This window comes from Arachis ipaensis, chromosome B01 (genome assembly GCF_000816755.2).
Source record: "Arachis ipaensis cultivar K30076 chromosome B01, Araip1.1, whole genome shotgun sequence".
NCBI classification, from domain to species: domain Eukaryota; kingdom Viridiplantae; phylum Streptophyta; class Magnoliopsida; order Fabales; family Fabaceae; genus Arachis; species Arachis ipaensis.
In genome coordinates this window covers 21344848-21365327 of record NC_029785.2, presented here as the reverse complement: position 1 = coordinate 21365327, position 20480 = coordinate 21344848, and the positions used below count along the sequence as shown (strand labels likewise).

The following is a 20480-nucleotide window of genomic DNA, read 5'->3' as shown; positions in this document are numbered from 1 at the left end:
CCTTGATTCTCATCCAAGCTATTGTCAAAGTTTTCTGACTTAATGCGTTCGCCACCACATTCGCCTTCCCAGGGTGATAACTCAGTTCAAAATCGTAGTCCTTAAGCAACTCCATCCATCTCCTTTGACGCATATTAAGCTCTTTCTGATCAAAGATGTACTTGAGACTCTTATGATCAGAAAAGATGCTAAACCTCACTCCATATAAGTGGTGTCTCCAAATCTTCAATGCAAACACAATCGCCGCTAATTCCAAGTCATGAGTTGGATAATTTACCTCATGCGGTCTCAGCTGACGCGATGCATAAGCCACTACATTCCGATGTTGCATCAAGACGCAACCCAAACCCTTCAATGACGCATCACAATATACTTCAAATGGTTCATGCGGTTCCGGCAAAATAAAAACTGGCGCTGAAGTTAACTTTTGCTTCAAAGTTTGAAAACTCTCTTCACACTCCGAGCTCCATACAAACGGCACCTCTTTCCTTGTTAATTTGGTCATCGGTAGTGCAATCCAGGAAAATCCTACAATAAATCTCCGAAAATATCCGGCTAAGCCTAAGAAGCTTCAGACTTTCATCACCATCGTTGGTCTTTCCCATTCAATTACCGCTTCTACCTTCAAAGGATCCACCGCTATTCCCACTTTGCTCACCACATGACCTAAGAACTTCACTTCCTCCTTACAAAATTCACACTTCGACAACTTAGCATACAATTTTTGCTCCTTTAAGATTTGCAACACAATCCTCAAGTGTTCCTCATGCTCCTTTGCCGTCTTAGAGTAAACCAAAATGTCGTCTATGAAAACCACCACGAATTTGTCCAAAAAGGGACGAAAGACTTTGTTCATGTAATCCATGAAAACAGCAGGTGCATTCGTTAACCCAAAAGACATAACCGCAAACTCGTATTGTCCATAGCGCATCCTAAACGCAGTCTTAGGGATATCATCCTCTTTCACCCTTATTTGATGGTAACCGGATCTCAAATCGATCTTTGAAAATACTCTGGCTCCTTGTAGTTGATCCATCAAGTCATCTATCCTTGGCAGCGGATACTTGTTCTTCACAGTCACTTTGTTTAACTACTGGTAATCCACACACAGTCGCATCCCTCCATCCTTCTTTTTACCAACAAAATGGGCACTCCCCACGGTGATACACTCGGTCGAATGAACCTCTTATTCAGAAGCTCCTCCAACTGAGCCTTTAGTTCAGCCAGCTCTATCGGTGCCATCCTATACGGCACAATCGACACTGGTCCGGCTCCCGGCACCTAGGGGTGTTCAAAATCGATCCGGACCAAACTAAATCGACGAACCGAACCGAAATAACCGAAAACCGAATAAACCAAAAACTGAAAAAATCGAAAAAAATTAATTTTTCTATTTTTTGTGCGGTTCGGTTCGGTTTTCGGTTCTTACCATGAAAACCCTAACCGAACCGAACCGAACTGGTTTAACAAAAACACTAAAAATTACCAACCCCACCCCCTAAACCCCCCTTCTCCCCAAACGAGTGCTACTGTGCTACTGCTGCAGCGCTGCGCTTCCCTAACCCTAACCCCCAATTCGAAACCTAATCCAGCCTCCCTCTTCTCCAAATCTCGCCCACTGCGCACCCACCACCCAGCCACGGAGCCAGCCACCCACCGAACCACGTCCTTAAGTCTCGAGGCCGGCGGCACCAACGTCCCTCCCACCACCTCGAAGCCTTCCTCCGAAGTCCCAATGTCGAAGCCTTCCTCTTCGCAGACAGAGCAGAGATCCCCCACCGCCGGTGCACCACGAACACGAAGCTGTCGCAGGATAACGCCACTGACCCACTGACCCAACAGCCAGGATAACACTACCACCTACCCCCAAACGAACCCTAGCCCCTCTCTCCCTACTCCCTAAGTCTCATAGCCTCGCTCTCTGCACCATCCATCGCTGGTGAGAGACCTCCTCCCACTACCTCGCAGCTGCCGCCGACCTTCTTCCCATCGCCGCCCTTCCACTGCTCCCACCCAGGACCTGCTCGCGGACAGAGCAGCACACAGCCAGCCACAGCCAGCGCCCAGCGCCCAGCAGCTCGGCACCACCCTTGCAAGTCGCACCCACCACCACCCTCAGGTATGTAACTTGACTGAAATTGTTGTTCTGTTTGTTGTTCCTTTCTAATTGCTTCAACTGTTTCTGATTTGTTTTGTTTTGCTATTCTATCAAATTACTGAATTAATTTTGAAGTGAATTACTAAATTACTGAATTGTTGTTCTGGTATTGTTGTTGTTCTGTTGAATTACTGAATTACTTTCTTGTGTTATAATTTTTAAATCTGTTGAGACTTGAGAGTTGATATGTTATTCTGATGTGAAGTATTATGTGATTTATGATGAATTTTGATATGACAATGACCATGATGCTGGAATATTGTTGGAACAAGTCACTCTTTGATCTTCAATTATTCAATTATACTAGATGTCAAGTGTAAGTTCCAATATAATATCTTCTTTAAGCAGAAGGTGGTGTTATGGTGTAGTTAATTTACCAGATTATCATAATTTGTTAGCTGATTTATTATATTTCCATTGATTTTTGAATTGTAAGGCTCATATTTGGGGGCAATTTTGCTTATGTTATGAAGGACGTAAGCTTGTCATTGAAACAACTTATCTTAGAGATTATGGCATCAAGGATGGTGACCAGGTTAATGAATTTTAAGGCTTACAATTTCAGTGAGGGGAGCTGGAATGCTGGATTGATAGAAACATGAACGGTTAATTTATAATCTGTTATTGAAAAGAAGTTTGATTAAAGTTGTATGTGAATATCCCCATAATTTTATTCAATTATGATACATTGTTACCCTGCTATTAATCCATTCATCTCAATGTCAGTTGTACTTACTCCATTCCTCTTTACTAATGATATCTATATATTCAATTCTGATACATTGTTACCTTGCTATTAATCCATTCATCTCAATGTCTCTTTATTATTACAATGTATAACTATTAGAATGTATAACTAGATTAGAATGTTTTTCTACTCAGTTCAAAATCGTAGTCCTTAAGCAACTCCATCCATCTCCTTTGACGCATATTAAGCTCTTTCTGATCAAAGATGTACTTGAGACTCTTATGATCAGAAAAGATGCTAAACCTCACTCCATATAAGTGGTGTCTCCAAATCTTCAATGCAAACACAATCGCCGCTAATTCCAAGTCATGAGTTGGATAATTTACCTCATGCGGTCTCAGCTGACGCGATGCATAAGCCACTACATTCCGATGTTGCATCAAGACGCAACCCAAACCCTTCAATGACGCATCACAATATACTTCAAATGGTTCATGCGGTTCCGGCAAAATAAAAACTGGCGCTGAAGTTAACTTTTGCTTCAAAGTTTGAAAACTCTCTTCACACTCCGAGCTCCATACAAACGGCACCTCTTTCCTTGTTAATTTGGTCATCGGTAGTGCAATCCAGGAAAATCCTACAATAAATCTCCGAAAATATCCGGCTAAGCCTAAGAAGCTTCAGACTTTCATCACCATCGTTGGTCTTTCCCATTCAATTACCGCTTCTACCTTCAAAGGATCCACCGCTATTCCCACTTTGCTCACCACATGACCTAAGAACTTCACTTCCTCCTTACAAAATTCACACTTCGACAACTTAGCATACAATTTTTGCTCCTTTAAGATTTGCAACACAATCCTCAAGTGTTCCTCATGCTCCTTTGCCGTCTTAGAGTAAACCAAAATGTCGTCTATGAAAACCACCACGAATTTGTCCAAAAAGGGACGAAAGACTTTGTTCATGTAATCCATGAAAACAGCAGGTGCATTCGTTAACCCAAAAGACATAACCGCAAACTCGTATTGTCCATAGCGCATCCTAAACGCAGTCTTAGGGATATCATCCTCTTTCACCCTTATTTGATGGTAACCGGATCTCAAATCGATCTTTGAAAATACTCTGGCTCCTTGTAGTTGATCCATCAAGTCATCTATCCTTGGCAGCGGATACTTGTTCTTCACAGTCACTTTGTTTAACTACTGGTAATCCACACACAGTCGCATCCCTCCATCCTTCTTTTTACCAACAAAATGGGCACTCCCCACGGTGATACACTCGGTCGAATGAACCTCTTATTCAGAAGCTCCTCCAACTGAGCCTTTAGTTCAGCCAGCTCTATCGGTGCCATCCTATACGGCACAATCGACACTGGTCCGGCTCCCGGCACCTAGGGGTGTTCAAAATCGATCCGGACCAAACTAAATCGACGAACCGAACCGAAATAACCGAAAACCGAATAAACCAAAAACTGAAAAAATCGAAAAAAATTAATTTTTCTATTTTTTGTGCGGTTCGGTTCGGTTTTCGGTTCTTACCATGAAAACCCTAACCGAACCGAACCGAACTGGTTTAACAAAAACACTAAAAATTACCAACCCCACCCCCTAAACCCCCCTTCTCCCCAAACGAGTGCTACTGTGCTACTGCTGCAGCGCTGCGCTTCCCTAACCCTAACCCCCAATTCGAAACCTAATCCAGCCTCCCTCTTCTCCAAATCTCGCCCACTGCGCACCCACCACCCAGCCACGGAGCCAGCCACCCACCGAACCACGTCCTTAAGTCTCGAGGCCGGCGGCACCAACGTCCCTCCCACCACCTCGAAGCCTTCCTCCGAAGTCCCAATGTCGAAGCCTTCCTCTTCGCAGACAGAGCAGAGATCCCCCACCGCCGGTGCACCACGAACACGAAGCTGTCGCAGGATAACGCCACTGACCCACTGACCCAACAGCCAGGATAACACCACCACCCACCCCCAAACGAACCCTAGCCCCTCTCTCCCTACTCCCTAAGTCTCATAGCCTCGCTCTCTGCACCATCCATCGCTGGTGAGAGACCTCCTCCCACTACCTCGCAGCTGCCGCCGACCTTCTTCCCATCGCCGCCCTTCCACTGCTCCCACCCAGGACCTGCTCGCGGACAGAGCAGCACACAGCTAGCCACAGCCAGCGCCCAGCGCCCAGCGCCCAGCAGCTCGGCACCACCCTTGCAAGTCGCACCCACCACCACCCTCAGGTATGTAACTTGACTGAAATTGTTGTTCTGTTTGTTGTTCCTTTCTAATTGCTTCAACTGTTTCTGATTTGTTTTGTTTTGCTATTCTATCAAATTACTGAATTAATTTTGAAGTGAATTACTAAATTACTGAATTGTTGTTCTGGTATTGTTGTTGTTCTGTTGAATTACTGAATTACTTTCTTGTGTTATAATTTTTAAATCTGTTGAGACTTGAGAGTTGATATGTTATTCTGATGTGAAGTATTATGTGATTTATGATGAATTTTGATATGACAATGACCATGATGCTGGAATATTGTTGGAACAAGTCACTCTTTGATCTTCAATTATTCAATTATACTAGATGTCAAGTGTAATTTTTAATATAATATCTTCTTTGAGCAGAAGGTGGTGTTATGGTGTAGTCTGTTAGCTGATTTATTATATTTCCATTGATTTTTGAATTGTAGGGCTCATGTTTGGGGGCAATTTTGCTTATGTTATGAAGGACGTAAGCTTGTCATTGAAACAACTTATCTTAGAGATTATGGCATCAAGGATGGTGACCAGGTTAATGAATTTTAAGGCTTACAATTTCAGTGAGGGGAGCTGGAATGCTGGATTGATAGAAACATGAACGGTTAATTTATAATCTGTTATTGAAAAGAAGTTTGATTAAAGTTGTATGTGAATATCCCCATAATTTTATTCAATTATGATACATTGTTACCCTGCTATTAATCCATTCATCTCAATGTCAGTTGTACTTACTCCATTACTAATTACTAATGATATCTATATATTCAATTCTGATACATTGTTACCTTGCTATTAATCCATTCATCTCAATGTCTCTTTATTATTATAACTATTTATTAGAATGTATAACTAGATTAAAATACTTTTCTACTAGTGCTATATTATTATTATTATTACTATTATTATTATTATTATTATTACTATTGTTAGCTATTGTGTATTTGTGTTTGTCGATTTCAATGTTATAACTTTGTGAAATAGTATGGTAGTATTTTTTTGAATTGATTGAAAAAACCGAACAAACCGAACCAAACCAAACCAAATTTAATTGGTTTGGTTTGGTTCGGATGGCTTTGAGAAAAAAACCGAACCAAACCGAACCGCACTTTAATTAAAGGATTGGATCGGATGACTTTTCTCTCAAAAACCGAACCAAACCGCATCGCGAACACCCCTACCGGCACCAATTCAATCGCAAATTCAATCTCCATTTGAGGTGGTAATTCAGGAATATCTTCCGGGAATACCTCTGGAAAGTCTCTAACTACCGGAATTTGATCTAGTTCCTGATTATCACTCAACCTGTTCGCAGCCAACAGAATATAACCTGGACACTCTTCTCCACTACAGTGCACCATCACAGAGTTCAGGTAATACCCCGCAGCTACCACTGCTCCATTTTCTCCTTCCGGCATAAATCGAATTGACCGCTCAAAGCAATCCAACAAAACTCGATTTTTCGACAACAAATCAAACCCCAAAATCATCTCCAATCCAATCATTGGCAAACAGATCAAGTCATGCACAAAGTCTCTACCCTCAAGCTTGAAACCTACTTGCCTACACCCTGACCTAGTCATAACCATCTGATGCAGAGTATGTACATGCAGATCAAATGCTAACTCTGACACTTTCAAACCTAGTTCCTCAACTTTAGCAAACGAGATAAACGAATGTGATGCTCTAGTATCATATAATGCAATTAAAGTCTTATCACCAAATAAACAAATACCTCTCATCAACGGATCTGCCTTAGAAGAATCCTTAGCATTCACAGCAAAAACTCGACCCTAATGCTGACTCTGACCTGCAGTCGGGTTCCTCCTACGAGTGCAATCCCTCGCAATGTGGCCACGCAACGCACAGTTGAAGCAACCACCTAAACCAACCTTGCATGAGTCATATGGATGAAAACGCCCACAACGCACACAAGTCAAATCCAAAGAATTCTTACTCTGATTTTTCTCCCTTTGCCACGTTGAAACTGATCATGAGTGTTCTTTCTGAAGCATCATTGTCCTTGAGGCGCATATCCTCCTCTCTTGAAGCTTTGACCCCTCGAATGAAAATATTTGCCACGTCCCTTGCTAGTATTTCCTCCATGAGTATCCTTGGATGCCGCTACAGTCTTGGCATACTCCTCCACCACCCTTGCTTTGTTCACCAAGTCGGAGAAGACACGGAGCTCCATAGGAGCCACAGCAGTCATAATGCTATCCTTCAAACTCCTCTGGTACTTGATACACTTCCAGCTCTCATAAGTCTCCGGGGCACCTTGGCACACCCTTGAAAACCTACAAAGCTCCTCAAACTTGCTGGTGTAATCACCCACAGACAGGAAACCTTGCTTCAGCTGCATCAGTTCCATCTCCTTCGCTTCCCTTGCAGACTCAGGAAAATACTTCTTATAGAAGGCCGTCTGAAATAAATCCCAAAGGACATCATCATTCTGGAGCTATAGCAAGCGGCACTCTGCTTGCCACCAGTGCTGGGCCTCTCCTACCACCTGATAAGCAGCAAATTCAACATACTGATTATTTGGAATGTGATGTGCATGTAAAGCATGCTCCATGGCCTGAAACCAGTTGTCCACTTCGGTAGGATTGGTTGATCCTCAGAAAATTGGTGGATGAACCTTGAGGAACATCGCCAAGGTCATCGGAACACCACCCGTGTTATCGCCATTTTCCGCAGCATTCCCATTACCATTCCTGTTTCCGTTCCCGGCCGGTTGGCCCAATCTCTGCAAAGCTTGCAGAGTCACATCAGTATTAGCTTCCATGGTGTTTGCCAGATTAGGCCATAGTTGCCATGAATTCGGCATGGTTGTCAGCCGGTTGCGCATTCCTACTTTCTCGTGAACGGGATCGACCTCGTCCACGAGTGGCCATTAGGATTCCTGTCTGCACCAAACAATCGATATCAAGGTGATCAGTCTCAATATCAAAAGCCTAGTGCTTCAATTATCCCAAACAGGCACTCACAAACAAACATGCTATGGAATATCAAACAGATAACCTAATAGCATCAAAGAAAAAGACACACAGAGTATGCAATAAAGCACAATCGGTCCATTCCTTAGGCTTACGAGGACGAACTGCTCTGATACCACTAAATGTAACACCCTAATTAGCTTAAACTTTACCTCGCGTCGTAAAGAAAAGCTAATCAAAGGTTACGACAGTTCTAAGCTCATACATATAATATATAGAAGAAAATAATATAATCTAGAAGCCCGATTAAGGATATAACTCAAAGACAGGATTTGAAAAGCACAAACGTACTATCGAAGCTACTAACTTAAGGCACAAGATATAGACAAGATATAGCAAAAGATAATAGTGTAATATCACAAGAATCTAGCCACAGCTCGCGAAGTTTAAGCCGGCTAGCCATATACAGACCATACATGAAACCAGACAGTAAAAATAGCTTATACAAGTTTTGTTCTCTCAATACATTCCTCTAAAACGAAATACAAAATGAGAGATGTATAAGCAAAATAAATAAAAAAGACTCTAAAAAGGTATCCGGATCCTCCGCTTCTGTCACCATCTAAGCAACTCACCGAGGTGGGTTGCGACCTGTATCTGAAAAACACAACAGAAATATGGTATAAGAACCGAAGGTTCTCAGTATGGTAACAGTGCCCAATGATGTAGGATATAAGACCCTGGGACGCCAAAGGCAATCCTAAGCTCCATACCCATCACAAGATCTCATTCTTAAGGTATAACTAAAACAATAAAGCATGTATATATAAACCTTAGCATAAATAAACAGGGTATTCTATCTCAAGGGATTTCTATTCTAACCAAACATCGCTATCCCACAGCCTTCACCAACTGATCCTCCATGCAATCCCATCGCCACCGCCTTCCGAACCTCCTCAATCCCAAAGAAAACACAGATAATATACAATGCAAGTAAAACACAAGTATTGGCATGTAAGGCAAATAAATTCAAATAGCAAATAGGCATGTTATACAAATAGGCAAGCCATTACAAGTAGTCAAAGCATACAAATAGATAGAAAATGCACATGATGAATGCCTGTCCTACTGGCTGTGATATCACATCGTCAGTTCAACTGCCAACCCGACACATCTCCATGGAGATGTCACCCTTCGGAATCATCATTGAAAACCCCCGAGATATAGTGCTCGAATCATTGTCCTGGGTTTTGCGCCTGCACGCTCTATAGATCCGAAGGGATGCGAACGGGATACTCTTGCCTCAGACCTCACATCTCAAGTCAAGCGGGACGAACCACCGCCCTTACGCCGCCGCCGCTAACTCGACAGGCGGGATCCAACTGTCGTCCCTGCCGGGCGCATACCGTCTCATAATCTCAGTACAAATCAGTACTTCAGTGGTTTTTCAGAAAACATTTTCAGTATACATGGATCCATCATCTCATTCAGAGTCTTCGACTCATCTCAACCACTGTAAATTCACCTTTCAATTCTAAACTCAATAGTTCCTCATTTCTCATCTCATATATCAATCATCCTTCACATACCATCAAACCACCCTCAGTACATCCGAGACCTAATCCTCAGTTTTCTAATTTTTCATAAAAATCATCAACTAAAACCCTTAGATTATTTCCCATGTTCTCATACCCAAAATTTAGCCCAAAAGTCTCAAAATGGTGTCATAGAAGCTTAGAATCTTGTTAGGAAGGTGAAATAGTTGAAAACAAAGTTAAATTTGAGAAACAGGGCGTGTGCGTCTGCACAGGGGTGTGCGTGCGCATGCCCAGGAAGATTTTTAAAAGTATGCGTACGCACAGGTATGAAAATTCACAAGTCTGTTCACTCACACAAGCTGTGCTAGCATCCCCAACAGACTGACCTTCCCAACGTGTGCGTGCGCACAGGCCTGTGTGTACGCACAGGTTGCAATTTCTCATTGGTGTGTGCACAAGCTGTACTAGCGCTGCAAACAGCACGCCCTTCCCTGCCTGTGCGTGCGCACAAAATTGTGCAGGGTTGTGCGTACGCACAAGGCTGTGCGTGCGCACATACCAGAAATAAGAAAATTCTGTAATTTTACAGAATTTCATATTTTTACACCAATCTTTGAATGATCATAACTTCCTCTACAAAATTTCAAATTTTACAAAATTTACATCGATTCGAAGAGTTTTCAATAAACTTCAATTCTAAAAAATTTTTAATCAATTTTGAAAATCGGGGCAAAAGTTATGATCAGACAAAATTCACTAAAATTTCTTTTTTCCTAAAATACACAATTTCCACAATTTTCTTGTAAAACACAACCAAAATCATACCAAACCATTCCAAACTCCATTTCTCACCAAAGTCTACCCTTTGTATCATATTACATCAATCTTACGACATTTTCCTTCACATTTCATCATCCGCCATCTCAACATCAATATATCACATATATCACATTCTAATCAATTCTCTTTCACATTTTCCAACCACATTACCATTTCATCAATATCAACATCACACATATTATCACCATTCACTTTTCAATTCACAAAATCAATCATCATCATCATATCATCATCAATCCATAATAAATCATCATACATCAGCATTCAACAACTCATGAACCATTATAATTCAAACCTATCCTATAGGTCACTAGTCTAAGTGTCCATGAATATTATATACTACATAGAGAAAATCGAAACCATACCTTGGCCGATTTCCAATATGCCCTTAACCCAAAATGAGCACAACAATGATCACCAACAAGCTTTCCAATACAATCCAAGCCACCAACACTCACCAAAGGCCTCCAACTCACAATTATTCAAGCTATATGTACATAAACCATCACAAGTCAACCTAGGCCTCAATATAAATATAATCTCACAAGGGTTTGATGCCTCTTATCTTTTCCAACAGCTTTGAAAGCCAAAATTCAATGCTAAGCAAGGATTAGAGTGAACCTAAACATCCAAAATTATAAAAACTCACTTAATCAAAAGCCCTAAAAACCCAAAATTTTGAAGAGAATATTGTTGGAACAAGTCACTCTCTAATCTTCAATTATTCAATTATACTAGATGTCAAGTGTAATTTTTAATATAATATCTTCTTTGAGCAGAAGGTGGTGTTATGGTGTAGTCTGTTAGCTGATTTATTATATTTCCATTGATTTTTGAATTGTAGGGCTCATGTTTGAGGGCAATTTTGCTTATGTTATGAAGGACGTAAGCTTGTCATTGAAACAACTTATCTTAGAGATTATGGCATCAAGGATGGTGACCAAGTTAGTGAATTTTAAGGCTTACAATTTCAGTGAAGGGAGCTGGAATGCTGGATTGATAGAAACATGAACGGTTAATTTATAATCTATGTTATTGAAAAGAAGTTTGATTAAAGTTGTACGTGAATATCCCCATGGTTTTATTCAATTCTGATACATTGTTACCCTTCTATTAATCCATTCATCTCTATGTCTGTTATACTTACTCCATTCCTCTTGATTCATGATATCTATATATTCAATTCTGATACATTGTTACCTTGCTATTAATCCATTCATCTCAATAACTCTTTATTATTAGAATGTATAACTATTAGAATGTATAACTAGATTAAAATACTTTTCTACTAGTGCTATATTATTATTATTATTACTATTATTATTATTATTATTATTACTATTGTTAGCTATTGTGTATTTGTGTTTGTCGATTTCAATGTTATAACTTTGTGAAATAGTATGGTAGTATTTTTTTGAATTGATTGAAAAAACCGAACAAACCGAACCAAACCAAACCAAATTTAATTGGTTTGGTTTGGTTCGGATGGCTTTGAGAAAAAAACCGAACCAAACCGAACCGCACTTTAATTAAAGGATTGGATCGGATGACTTTTCTCTCAAAAACCGAACCAAACCGCATCGCGAACACCCCTACCGGCACCAATTCAATCGCAAATTCAATCTCCATTTGAGGTGGTAATTCAGGAATATCTTCCGGGAATACCTCTGGAAAGTCTCTAACTACCGGAATTTGATCTAGTTCCTGATTATCACTCAACCTGTTCGCAGCCAACAGAATATAACCTGGACACTCTTCTCCACTACAGTGCACCATCACAGAGTTCAGGTAATACCCCGCAGCTACCACTGCTCCATTTTCTCCTTCCGGCATAAATCGAATTGACCGCTCAAAGCAATCCAACAAAACTCGATTTTTCGACAACAAATCAAACCCCAAAATCATCTCCAATCCAATCATTGGCAAACAGATCAAGTCATGCACAAAGTCTCTACCCTCAAGCTTGAAACCTACTTGCCTACACCCTGACCTAGTCATAACCATCTGATGCAGAGTATGTACATGCAGATCAAATGCTAACTCTGACACTTTCAAACCTAGTTCCTCAACTTTAGCAAACGAGATAAACGAATGTGATGCTCTAGTATCATATAATGCAATTAAAGTCTTATCACCAAATAAACAAATACCTCTCATCAACGGATCTGCCTTAGAAGAATCCTTAGCATTCACAGCAAAAACTCGACCCTAATGCTGACTCTGACCTGCAGTCGGGTTCCTCCTACGAGTGCAATCCCTCGCAATGTGGCCACGCAACGCACAGTTGAAGCAACCACCTAAACCAACCTTGCATGAGTCATATGGATGAAAACGCCCACAACGCACACAAGTCAAATCCAAAGAATTCTTACTCTGATTTTTCTCCCTTTGCCACGTTGAAACTGATCATGAGTGTTCTTTCTGAAGCATCATTGTCCTTGAGGCGCATATCCTCCTCTCTTGAAGCTTTGACCCCTCGAATGAAAATATTTGCCACGTCCCTTGCTAGTATTTCCTCCATGAGTATCCTTGGATGCCGCTACAGTCTTGGCATACTCCTCCACCACCCTTGCTTTGTTCACCAAGTCGGAGAAGACACGGAGCTCCATAGGAGCCACAGCAGTCATAATGCTATCCTTCAAACTCCTCTGGTACTTGATACACTTCCAGCTCTCATAAGTCTCCGGGGCACCTTGGCACACCCTTGAAAACCTACAAAGCTCCTCAAACTTGCTGGTGTAATCACCCACAGACAGGAAACCTTGCTTCAGCTGCATCAGTTCCATCTCCTTCGCTTCCCTTGCAGACTCAGGAAAATACTTCTTATAGAAGGCCGTCTGAAATAAATCCCAAAGGACATCATCATTCTGGAGCTATAGCAAGCGGCACTCTGCTTGCCACCAGTGCTGGGCCTCTCCTACCACCTGATAAGCAGCAAATTCAACATACTGATTATTTGGAATGTGATGTGCATGTAAAGCATGCTCCATGGCCTGAAACCAGTTGTCCACTTCGGTAGGATTGGTTGATCCTCAGAAAATTGGTGGATGAACCTTGAGGAACATCGCCAAGGTCATCGGAACACCACCCGTGTTATCGCCATTTTCCGCAGCATTCCCATTACCATTCCTGTTTCCGTTCCCGGCCGGTTGGCCCAATCTCTGCAAAGCTTGCAGAGTCACATCAGTATTAGCTTCCATGGTGTTTGCCAGATTAGGCCATAGTTGCCATGAATTCGGCATGGTTGTCAGCCGGTTGCGCATTCCTACTTTCTCGTGAACGGGATCGACCTCGTCCACGAGTGGCCATTAGGATTCCTGTCTGCACCAAACAATCGATATCAAGGTGATCAGTCTCAATATCAAAAGCCTAGTGCTTCAATTATCCCAAACAGGCACTCACAAACAAACATGCTATGGAATATCAAACAGATAACCTAATAGCATCAAAGAAAAAGACACACAGAGTATGCAATAAAGCACAATCGGTCCATTCCTTAGGCTTACGAGGACGAACTGCTCTGATACCACTAAATGTAACACCCTAATTAGCTTAAACTTTACCTCGCGTCGTAAAGAAAAGCTAATCAAAGGTTACGACAGTTCTAAGCTCATACATATAATATATAGAAGAAAATAATATAATCTAGAAGCCCGATTAAGGATATAACTCAAAGACAGGATTTGAAAAGCACAAACGTACTATCGAAGCTACTAACTTAAGGCACAAGATATAGACAAGATATAGCAAAAGATAATAGTGTAATATCACAAGAATCTAGCCACAGCTCGCGAAGTTTAAGCCGGCTAGCCATATACAGACCATACATGAAACCAGACAGTAAAAATAGCTTATACAAGTTTTGTTCTCTCAATACATTCCTCTAAAACGAAATACAAAATGAGAGATGTATAAGCAAAATAAATAAAAAAGACTCTAAAAAGGTATCCGGATCCTCCGCTTCTGTCACCATCTAAGCAACTCACCGAGGTGGGTTGCGACCTGTATCTGAAAAACACAACAGAAATATGGTATAAGAACCGAAGGTTCTCAGTATGGTAACAGTGCCCAATGATGTAGGATATAAGACCCTGGGACGCCAAAGGCAATCCTAAGCTCCATACCCATCACAAGATCTCATTCTTAAGGTATAACTAAAACAATAAAGCATGTATATATAAACCTTAGCATAAATAAACAGGGTATTCTATCTCAAGGGATTTCTATTCTAACCAAACATCGCTATCCCACAGCCTTCACCAACTGATCCTCCATGCAATCCCATCGCCACCGCCTTCCGAACCTCCTCAATCCCAAAGAAAACACAGATAATATACAATGCAAGTAAAACACAAGTATTGGCATGTAAGGCAAATAAATTCAAATAGCAAATAGGCATGTTATACAAATAGGCAAGCCATTACAAGTAGTCAAAGCATACAAATAGATAGAAAATGCACATGATGAATGCCTGTCCTACTGGCTGTGATATCACATCGTCAGTTCAACTGCCAACCCGACACATCTCCATGGAGATGTCACCCTTCGGAATCATCATTGAAAACCCCCGAGATATAGTGCTCGAATCATTGTCCTGGGTTTTGCGCCTGCACGCTCTATAGATCCGAAGGGATGCGAACGGGATACTCTTGCCTCAGACCTCACATCTCAAGTCAAGCGGGACGAACCACCGCCCTTACGCCGCCGCCGCTAACTCGACAGGCGGGATCCAACTGTCGTCCCTGCCGGGCGCATACCGTCTCATAATCTCAGTACAAATCAGTACTTCAGTGGTTTTTCAGAAAACATTTTCAGTATACATGGATCCATCATCTCATTCAGAGTCTTCGACTCATCTCAACCACTGTAAATTCACCTTTCAATTCTAAACTCAATAGTTCCTCATTTCTCATCTCATATATCAATCATCCTTCACATACCATCAAACCACCCTCAGTACATCCGAGACCTAATCCTCAGTTTTCTAATTTTTCATAAAAATCATCAACTAAAACCCTTAGATTATTTCCCATGTTCTCATACCCAAAATTTAGCCCAAAAGTCTCAAAATGGTGTCATAGAAGCTTAGAATCTTGTTAGGAAGGTGAAATAGTTGAAAACAAAGTTAAATTTGAGAAACAGGGCGTGTGCGTCTGCACAGGGGTGTGCGTGCGCATGCCCAGGAAGATTTTTAAAAGTATGCGTACGCACAGGTATGAAAATTCACAAGTCTGTTCACTCACACAAGCTGTGCTAGCATCCCCAACAGACTGACCTTCCCAACGTGTGCGTGCGCACAGGCCTGTGTGTACGCACAGGTTGCAATTTCTCATTGGTGTGTGCACAAGCTGTACTAGCGCTGCAAACAGCACGCCCTTCCCTGCCTGTGCGTGCGCACAAAATTGTGCAGGGTTGTGCGTACGCACAAGGCTGTGCGTGCGCACATACCAGAAATAAGAAAATTCTGTAATTTTACAGAATTTCATATTTTTACACCAATCTTTGAATGATCATAACTTCCTCTACAAAATTTCAAATTTTACAAAATTTACATCGATTCGAAGAGTTTTCAATAAACTTCAATTCTAAAAAATTTTTAATCAATTTTGAAAATCGGGGCAAAAGTTATGATCAGACAAAATTCACTAAAATTTCTTTTTTCCTAAAATACACAATTTCCACAATTTTCTTGTAAAACACAACCAAAATCATACCAAACCATTCCAAACTCCATTTCTCACCAAAGTCTACCCTTTGTATCATATTACATCAATCTTACGACATTTTCCTTCACATTTCATCATCCGCCATCTCAACATCAATATATCACATATATCACATTCTAATCAATTCTCTTTCACATTTTCCAACCACATTACCATTTCATCAATATCAACATCACACATATTATCACCATTCACTTTTCAATTCACAAAATCAATCATCATCATCATATCATCATCAATCCATAATAAATCATCATACATCAGCATTCAACAACTCATGAACCATTATAATTCAAACCTATCCTATAGGTCACTAGTCTAAGTGTCCATGAATATTATATACTACATAGAGAAAATCGAAACCATACCTTGGCCGATTTCCAATATGCCCTTAACCCAAAATGAGCACAACAATGATCACCAACAAGCTTTCCAATACAATCCAAGCCACCAACACTCACCAAAGGCCTCCAACTCACAATTATTCAAGCTATATGTACATAAACCATCACAAGTCAACCTAGGCCTCAATATAAATATAATCTCACAAGGGTTTGATGCCTCTTATCTTTTCCAACAGCTTTGAAAGCCAAAATTCAATGCTAAGCAAGGATTAGAGTGAACCTAAACATCCAAAATTATAAAAACTCACTTAATCAAAAGCCCTAAAAACCCAAAATTTTGAAGAGAAGAACTGAGAGAATTTCGAGCTTTTCTTACCAGTTTCTTATATGGGTCTTGTAGAGCTCTTCAGAAGGAACGCGTAGCCGCAAACGGTGCGGCGATCGGAGCTCTATAGCTCAAGATATGAGCTTGGGAAGGAGATGGTGAATAGTGTTAATGGAGTCTCTCTTCTTCTCTTCTCAGCTGGGTGTGTTGTGTTTGTTAGGGTGTTTGGCTGAATGGTTCATTAAATGAACCTTTATATATATTGGGTTTGGGCCCAACTTAGACCCGGTCCAACCCGTTAGCGTTTTTAGCCTGTTTGGCCTAAGTTCGGGCAAAACCTTTAAAATTAATGCCCGGTTTTTTACTTCTATTATTTTTCTAAGGTTTTTGACTGTTTTCAATTTTTCTCACGCAGCACCGGGCAGACTTGAACCGGTTCGCGATTTTTTACAATTTTTCGCAGAAAGCACATTTTTTGACTCAGAAAGACCTACTGAGTCCAAAAATCATATTTAAATCCTCAAATTCTTACTCTAAACTTTTGGACTCTAACTTGGGCAATTAATTACTTAATTAAACGGATAATTAAGCTCGGTTCATACACAAAATATATCATAAAATAATGATTTATCAAAGGCTTCGGCTTTTCGGATGAGGGACCCGGAATTCTTGCACTAGAATAAGAAGGGTTGATCGGAGAAGCACATGACAAGGCCGGTGGCCACGTGAGCAAGCATTTGGACGAGTGCAATATCTATCAAGTCAACGGGGACAGAAATGTTTTTCCAACAATGATGACCTTCTTCGCCGCAGTGACAAGAATATAGCCCCTAAAGTCATAGAAACCGACGAACTAGGACTTTTAAAATTCACAAACATGGAGGAGAAAGAAGAAGAAGTTAGGATTCCACGGATTAAATGGGGTCTAAAATCAAATGTTGTCATGTCACTCAATCGTTGAAATGTTCAACGGGACAAAATTTTACCATCTTAATACTCCGTTTATTGACTCATCGCTAGAAAATATCGAGGAACTAAATTGGTGTCCAAACCTAAATCAAGGAGACCATTATAAAAAATTTTAAATTTTAAAAACAAAAATTAATAATCACATAAATTTCAAGAACTAAAATGTGAATTTACTCAACCAATTAACTAAGAGAATTCGGTAAGTCATAAAGACCAAAGCAATTTTAACCCTTAATTATTATCCATTAAAATCATTTAGCAACTTAAGGTGTCCGTGATCATAGCTGACGATCGGGATTTTTGCCAGTAAAGAATGTCATAAAAACAGTCGCGTTATAGATATAGTTTCTAAACCAACAAAAATCCCTTCGTACAAAACGTTTTGGTTGTCACAAGTAACAAACCCCTTTAAAAATTGTTAACCGAAGTATTCAAATCTCGGGTCGTCTTTTCAAGGAACTGCAGGGAAGTATGTTCTTATTATTGGCTATAAAGATTGTAAATCGGGGTTTAGAGGATGAGAAGCAAGTGATTTAAATGACAAATAAAGTAAATGAAGAACAAGTAATTTAAATAGCAAGTAAATTAAATAAATGACTGTAAATAAGCTTTTGGCAAGGTATGAGAAATTAGAGGTCCTATCCTGGCTATCCTTATCAAAGATGATGATAATTGAATCTTAATTCCGCTTTGTTAACCTTTACTAAGATAAAGGGATGTCAAGGGATTAATTAATTGATCTTCGAATCCTATTTATTTCCTAAGAAAATATTGGGATTATTGAAGCTCAAATTAACAAAGATAACAATTGTCAAGCATGTTTGAGTTTGATAACTCCTGAGTTACTGATTTCTTAACCAAGACCAAAAGAAGAAAAATAAATCTACTTGGAATAAAGATGTCTTCTGAGTAAAAACAACAATAGCATAAATAAAAGAAATCGATATTAAACTGAAATACCTCAAATAATCATTAATAAAAGAGTAATCTGTAACATGAAAGGATTCATAAAGTAACTAGCAAAAGTAAATAAAAGGAATATTGAACCTGATCAAAAGAGATAATCCTGAAAGCGAATAAAAAAAATCCTAATTCTAAAACCTAATCCTAAAAAGAGAGAGAGAATCTCTCTCTAAACTAAATCTAAATCATGAAAACTAAACTAAAGTGGTCACTCCCTGTGAATGGATGCATTCCCTCACTTCATAACCTCTGGTCTATGCCTTCTGGACTTGGATTTGGGCCAAAAAGGGCTTCAGAAATCGCTGGGAGCATTTTCTGCAATTTCTGGTGCGTGGCCTCTGTCACGCGTCCGCGTGGATCACGCGGTCGCGTCATTCGGAGCTTTTCTTACCACGCGGTCGCGTCAGTCATGCGGCCGCGTCGCTGCTTCTTTGCGCTTGGCATGCGTTCGCGTCGCCCATGCGATCGCGTGGATGCCAGTTTCTTCAGAAGCTCCATTTTGTGCTTTCCTTCCATTTTTGTATGTTTTCTTTCCATCCTTTAAGTCATTCCTACCTTAAAAGATCTGAAAACTACTCAACACACTAATCACGGCATCGAATGGAATTAAAGGTGATTAAAATAATTAATTTAAAAGCATAGGAAACATGTTTTTCACATACATCACATAATAAGGAAGGGAAAGTAAAACCATGCAATTAACATGAATAAGTGGGTGAATGATTGAATAAATCACTCAAACTAAGCACAAAATATATCATAAAATATGGGTTTATCAATGGCCTTATAAAAAGTTTATAAAATTTCCTCCTAACTACTAAGTACAATTCAACAAAACCCATCATAAAAAACAATAAACAACTCAAATTAAAACAACTAAATCAAAAACTAAGATAACAACAAATTAAATTAGCAAAGATTCAACATAAATATAAACTTTCAGTCAATAAACTTAAACAAATGATCCATGTTTAACCAATCCATTACATAAAACTAAAAGAAAAATAAAAGATAGCGGATGTAAACCAAGAGTAATAGTAGCACTAGAATAACAAAAGTTGATCACCTCATGACATTAAATCAGACTTAAAAAAAATAAGTGAATAATTTTCTAAATTTTAGAGAAAATTTTTTACTTTTATCTTTAGAATTTTCTAATTAAAAGCACGAGGAGTACTAAGGGACTAGCAAGTTTTGTGATTTGTAACTATCAATTAGCTATTATTAGTATTTTTAATGATATAAGATGAAATTTAATGGTGTAGAATTATTCATTTTTTTATGATTAAATACTGGCTAAATTTTAATAAAACTACTGGCTCCTTAGACTTTCTCTTAAAAGTACTAATAAATTTTTTTTAAGTGTTGAGAACAAAGAGTGTGTGTATCTCTGTTTTTTTCAATTTTTTTGTGTTGTCAAAAATATTTGAAAACCCAAGATTAAAAATTATTAATGCTTAAGTATCAAGTACACACAAAAAATATGTACGAATGATGTTATGCGTAAGCCTAAAAGTTGTCTTCTAGGCACAAAATTTTTAATGACTAAGTAAATAAAAATTATTACAATAAATAAAGCATGTGACGAAAAAGTATATGGATGACTAATTTATTAGAATAAAAAATGTAAGGAGTAGAAATAAAGCTATAGTTCAATTAAAATTTTTTTATTAAGAGTAAAATTTATTATAAATAAAGTAATAATACCAATTAAATAATTTATATCTTCTCTCTTTAAAA

General features: G+C 39.6%; 2 protein-coding genes across 2 annotated transcripts; both read right to left on the bottom strand.

Moving 5' to 3' along the window:
• LOC110265505 lies at positions 5904–6841 on the bottom strand. Its single transcript, XM_021108414.1, has 2 exons — positions 6261–6841; positions 5904–5931 (listed from the first exon to the last, which is right to left on the bottom strand). Exons 1-2 carry the CDS (start codon positions 6839–6841, stop codon positions 5904–5906), a joined length of 609 nt encoding a protein of 202 aa, XP_020964073.1.
• Positions 7898–12570, bottom strand: LOC107648108. Its single transcript, XM_021108412.1, has 2 exons — positions 11980–12570; positions 7898–8005 (listed from the first exon to the last, which is right to left on the bottom strand). The coding sequence occupies exons 1-2, from the start codon at positions 12568–12570 to the stop codon at positions 7898–7900; spliced, it is 699 nt and encodes a 232-aa protein (XP_020964071.1).

Coding starts and splice junctions, on each gene's coding strand:
- LOC110265505 (XM_021108414.1), bottom strand. CDS start 6,841: ATGAGAGGTATTTGTTTATTTGGTGATAAGACTTTAATTGCATTATAT. Junction 5,932..6,260: donor GTAGGGGTGTTCGCGATGCG/GTTTGGTTCGGT, acceptor TCTAATAAATAG/TTATAATAATAAAGAGACAT.
- LOC107648108 (XM_021108412.1), bottom strand. CDS start 12,570: ATGAGAGGTATTTGTTTATTTGGTGATAAGACTTTAATTGCATTATAT. Junction 8,006..11,979: donor TCGCGATGCGGTTTGGTTCG/GTTTTTGAGAGA, acceptor TGTTTGGTGCAG/ACAGGAATCCTAATGGCCAC.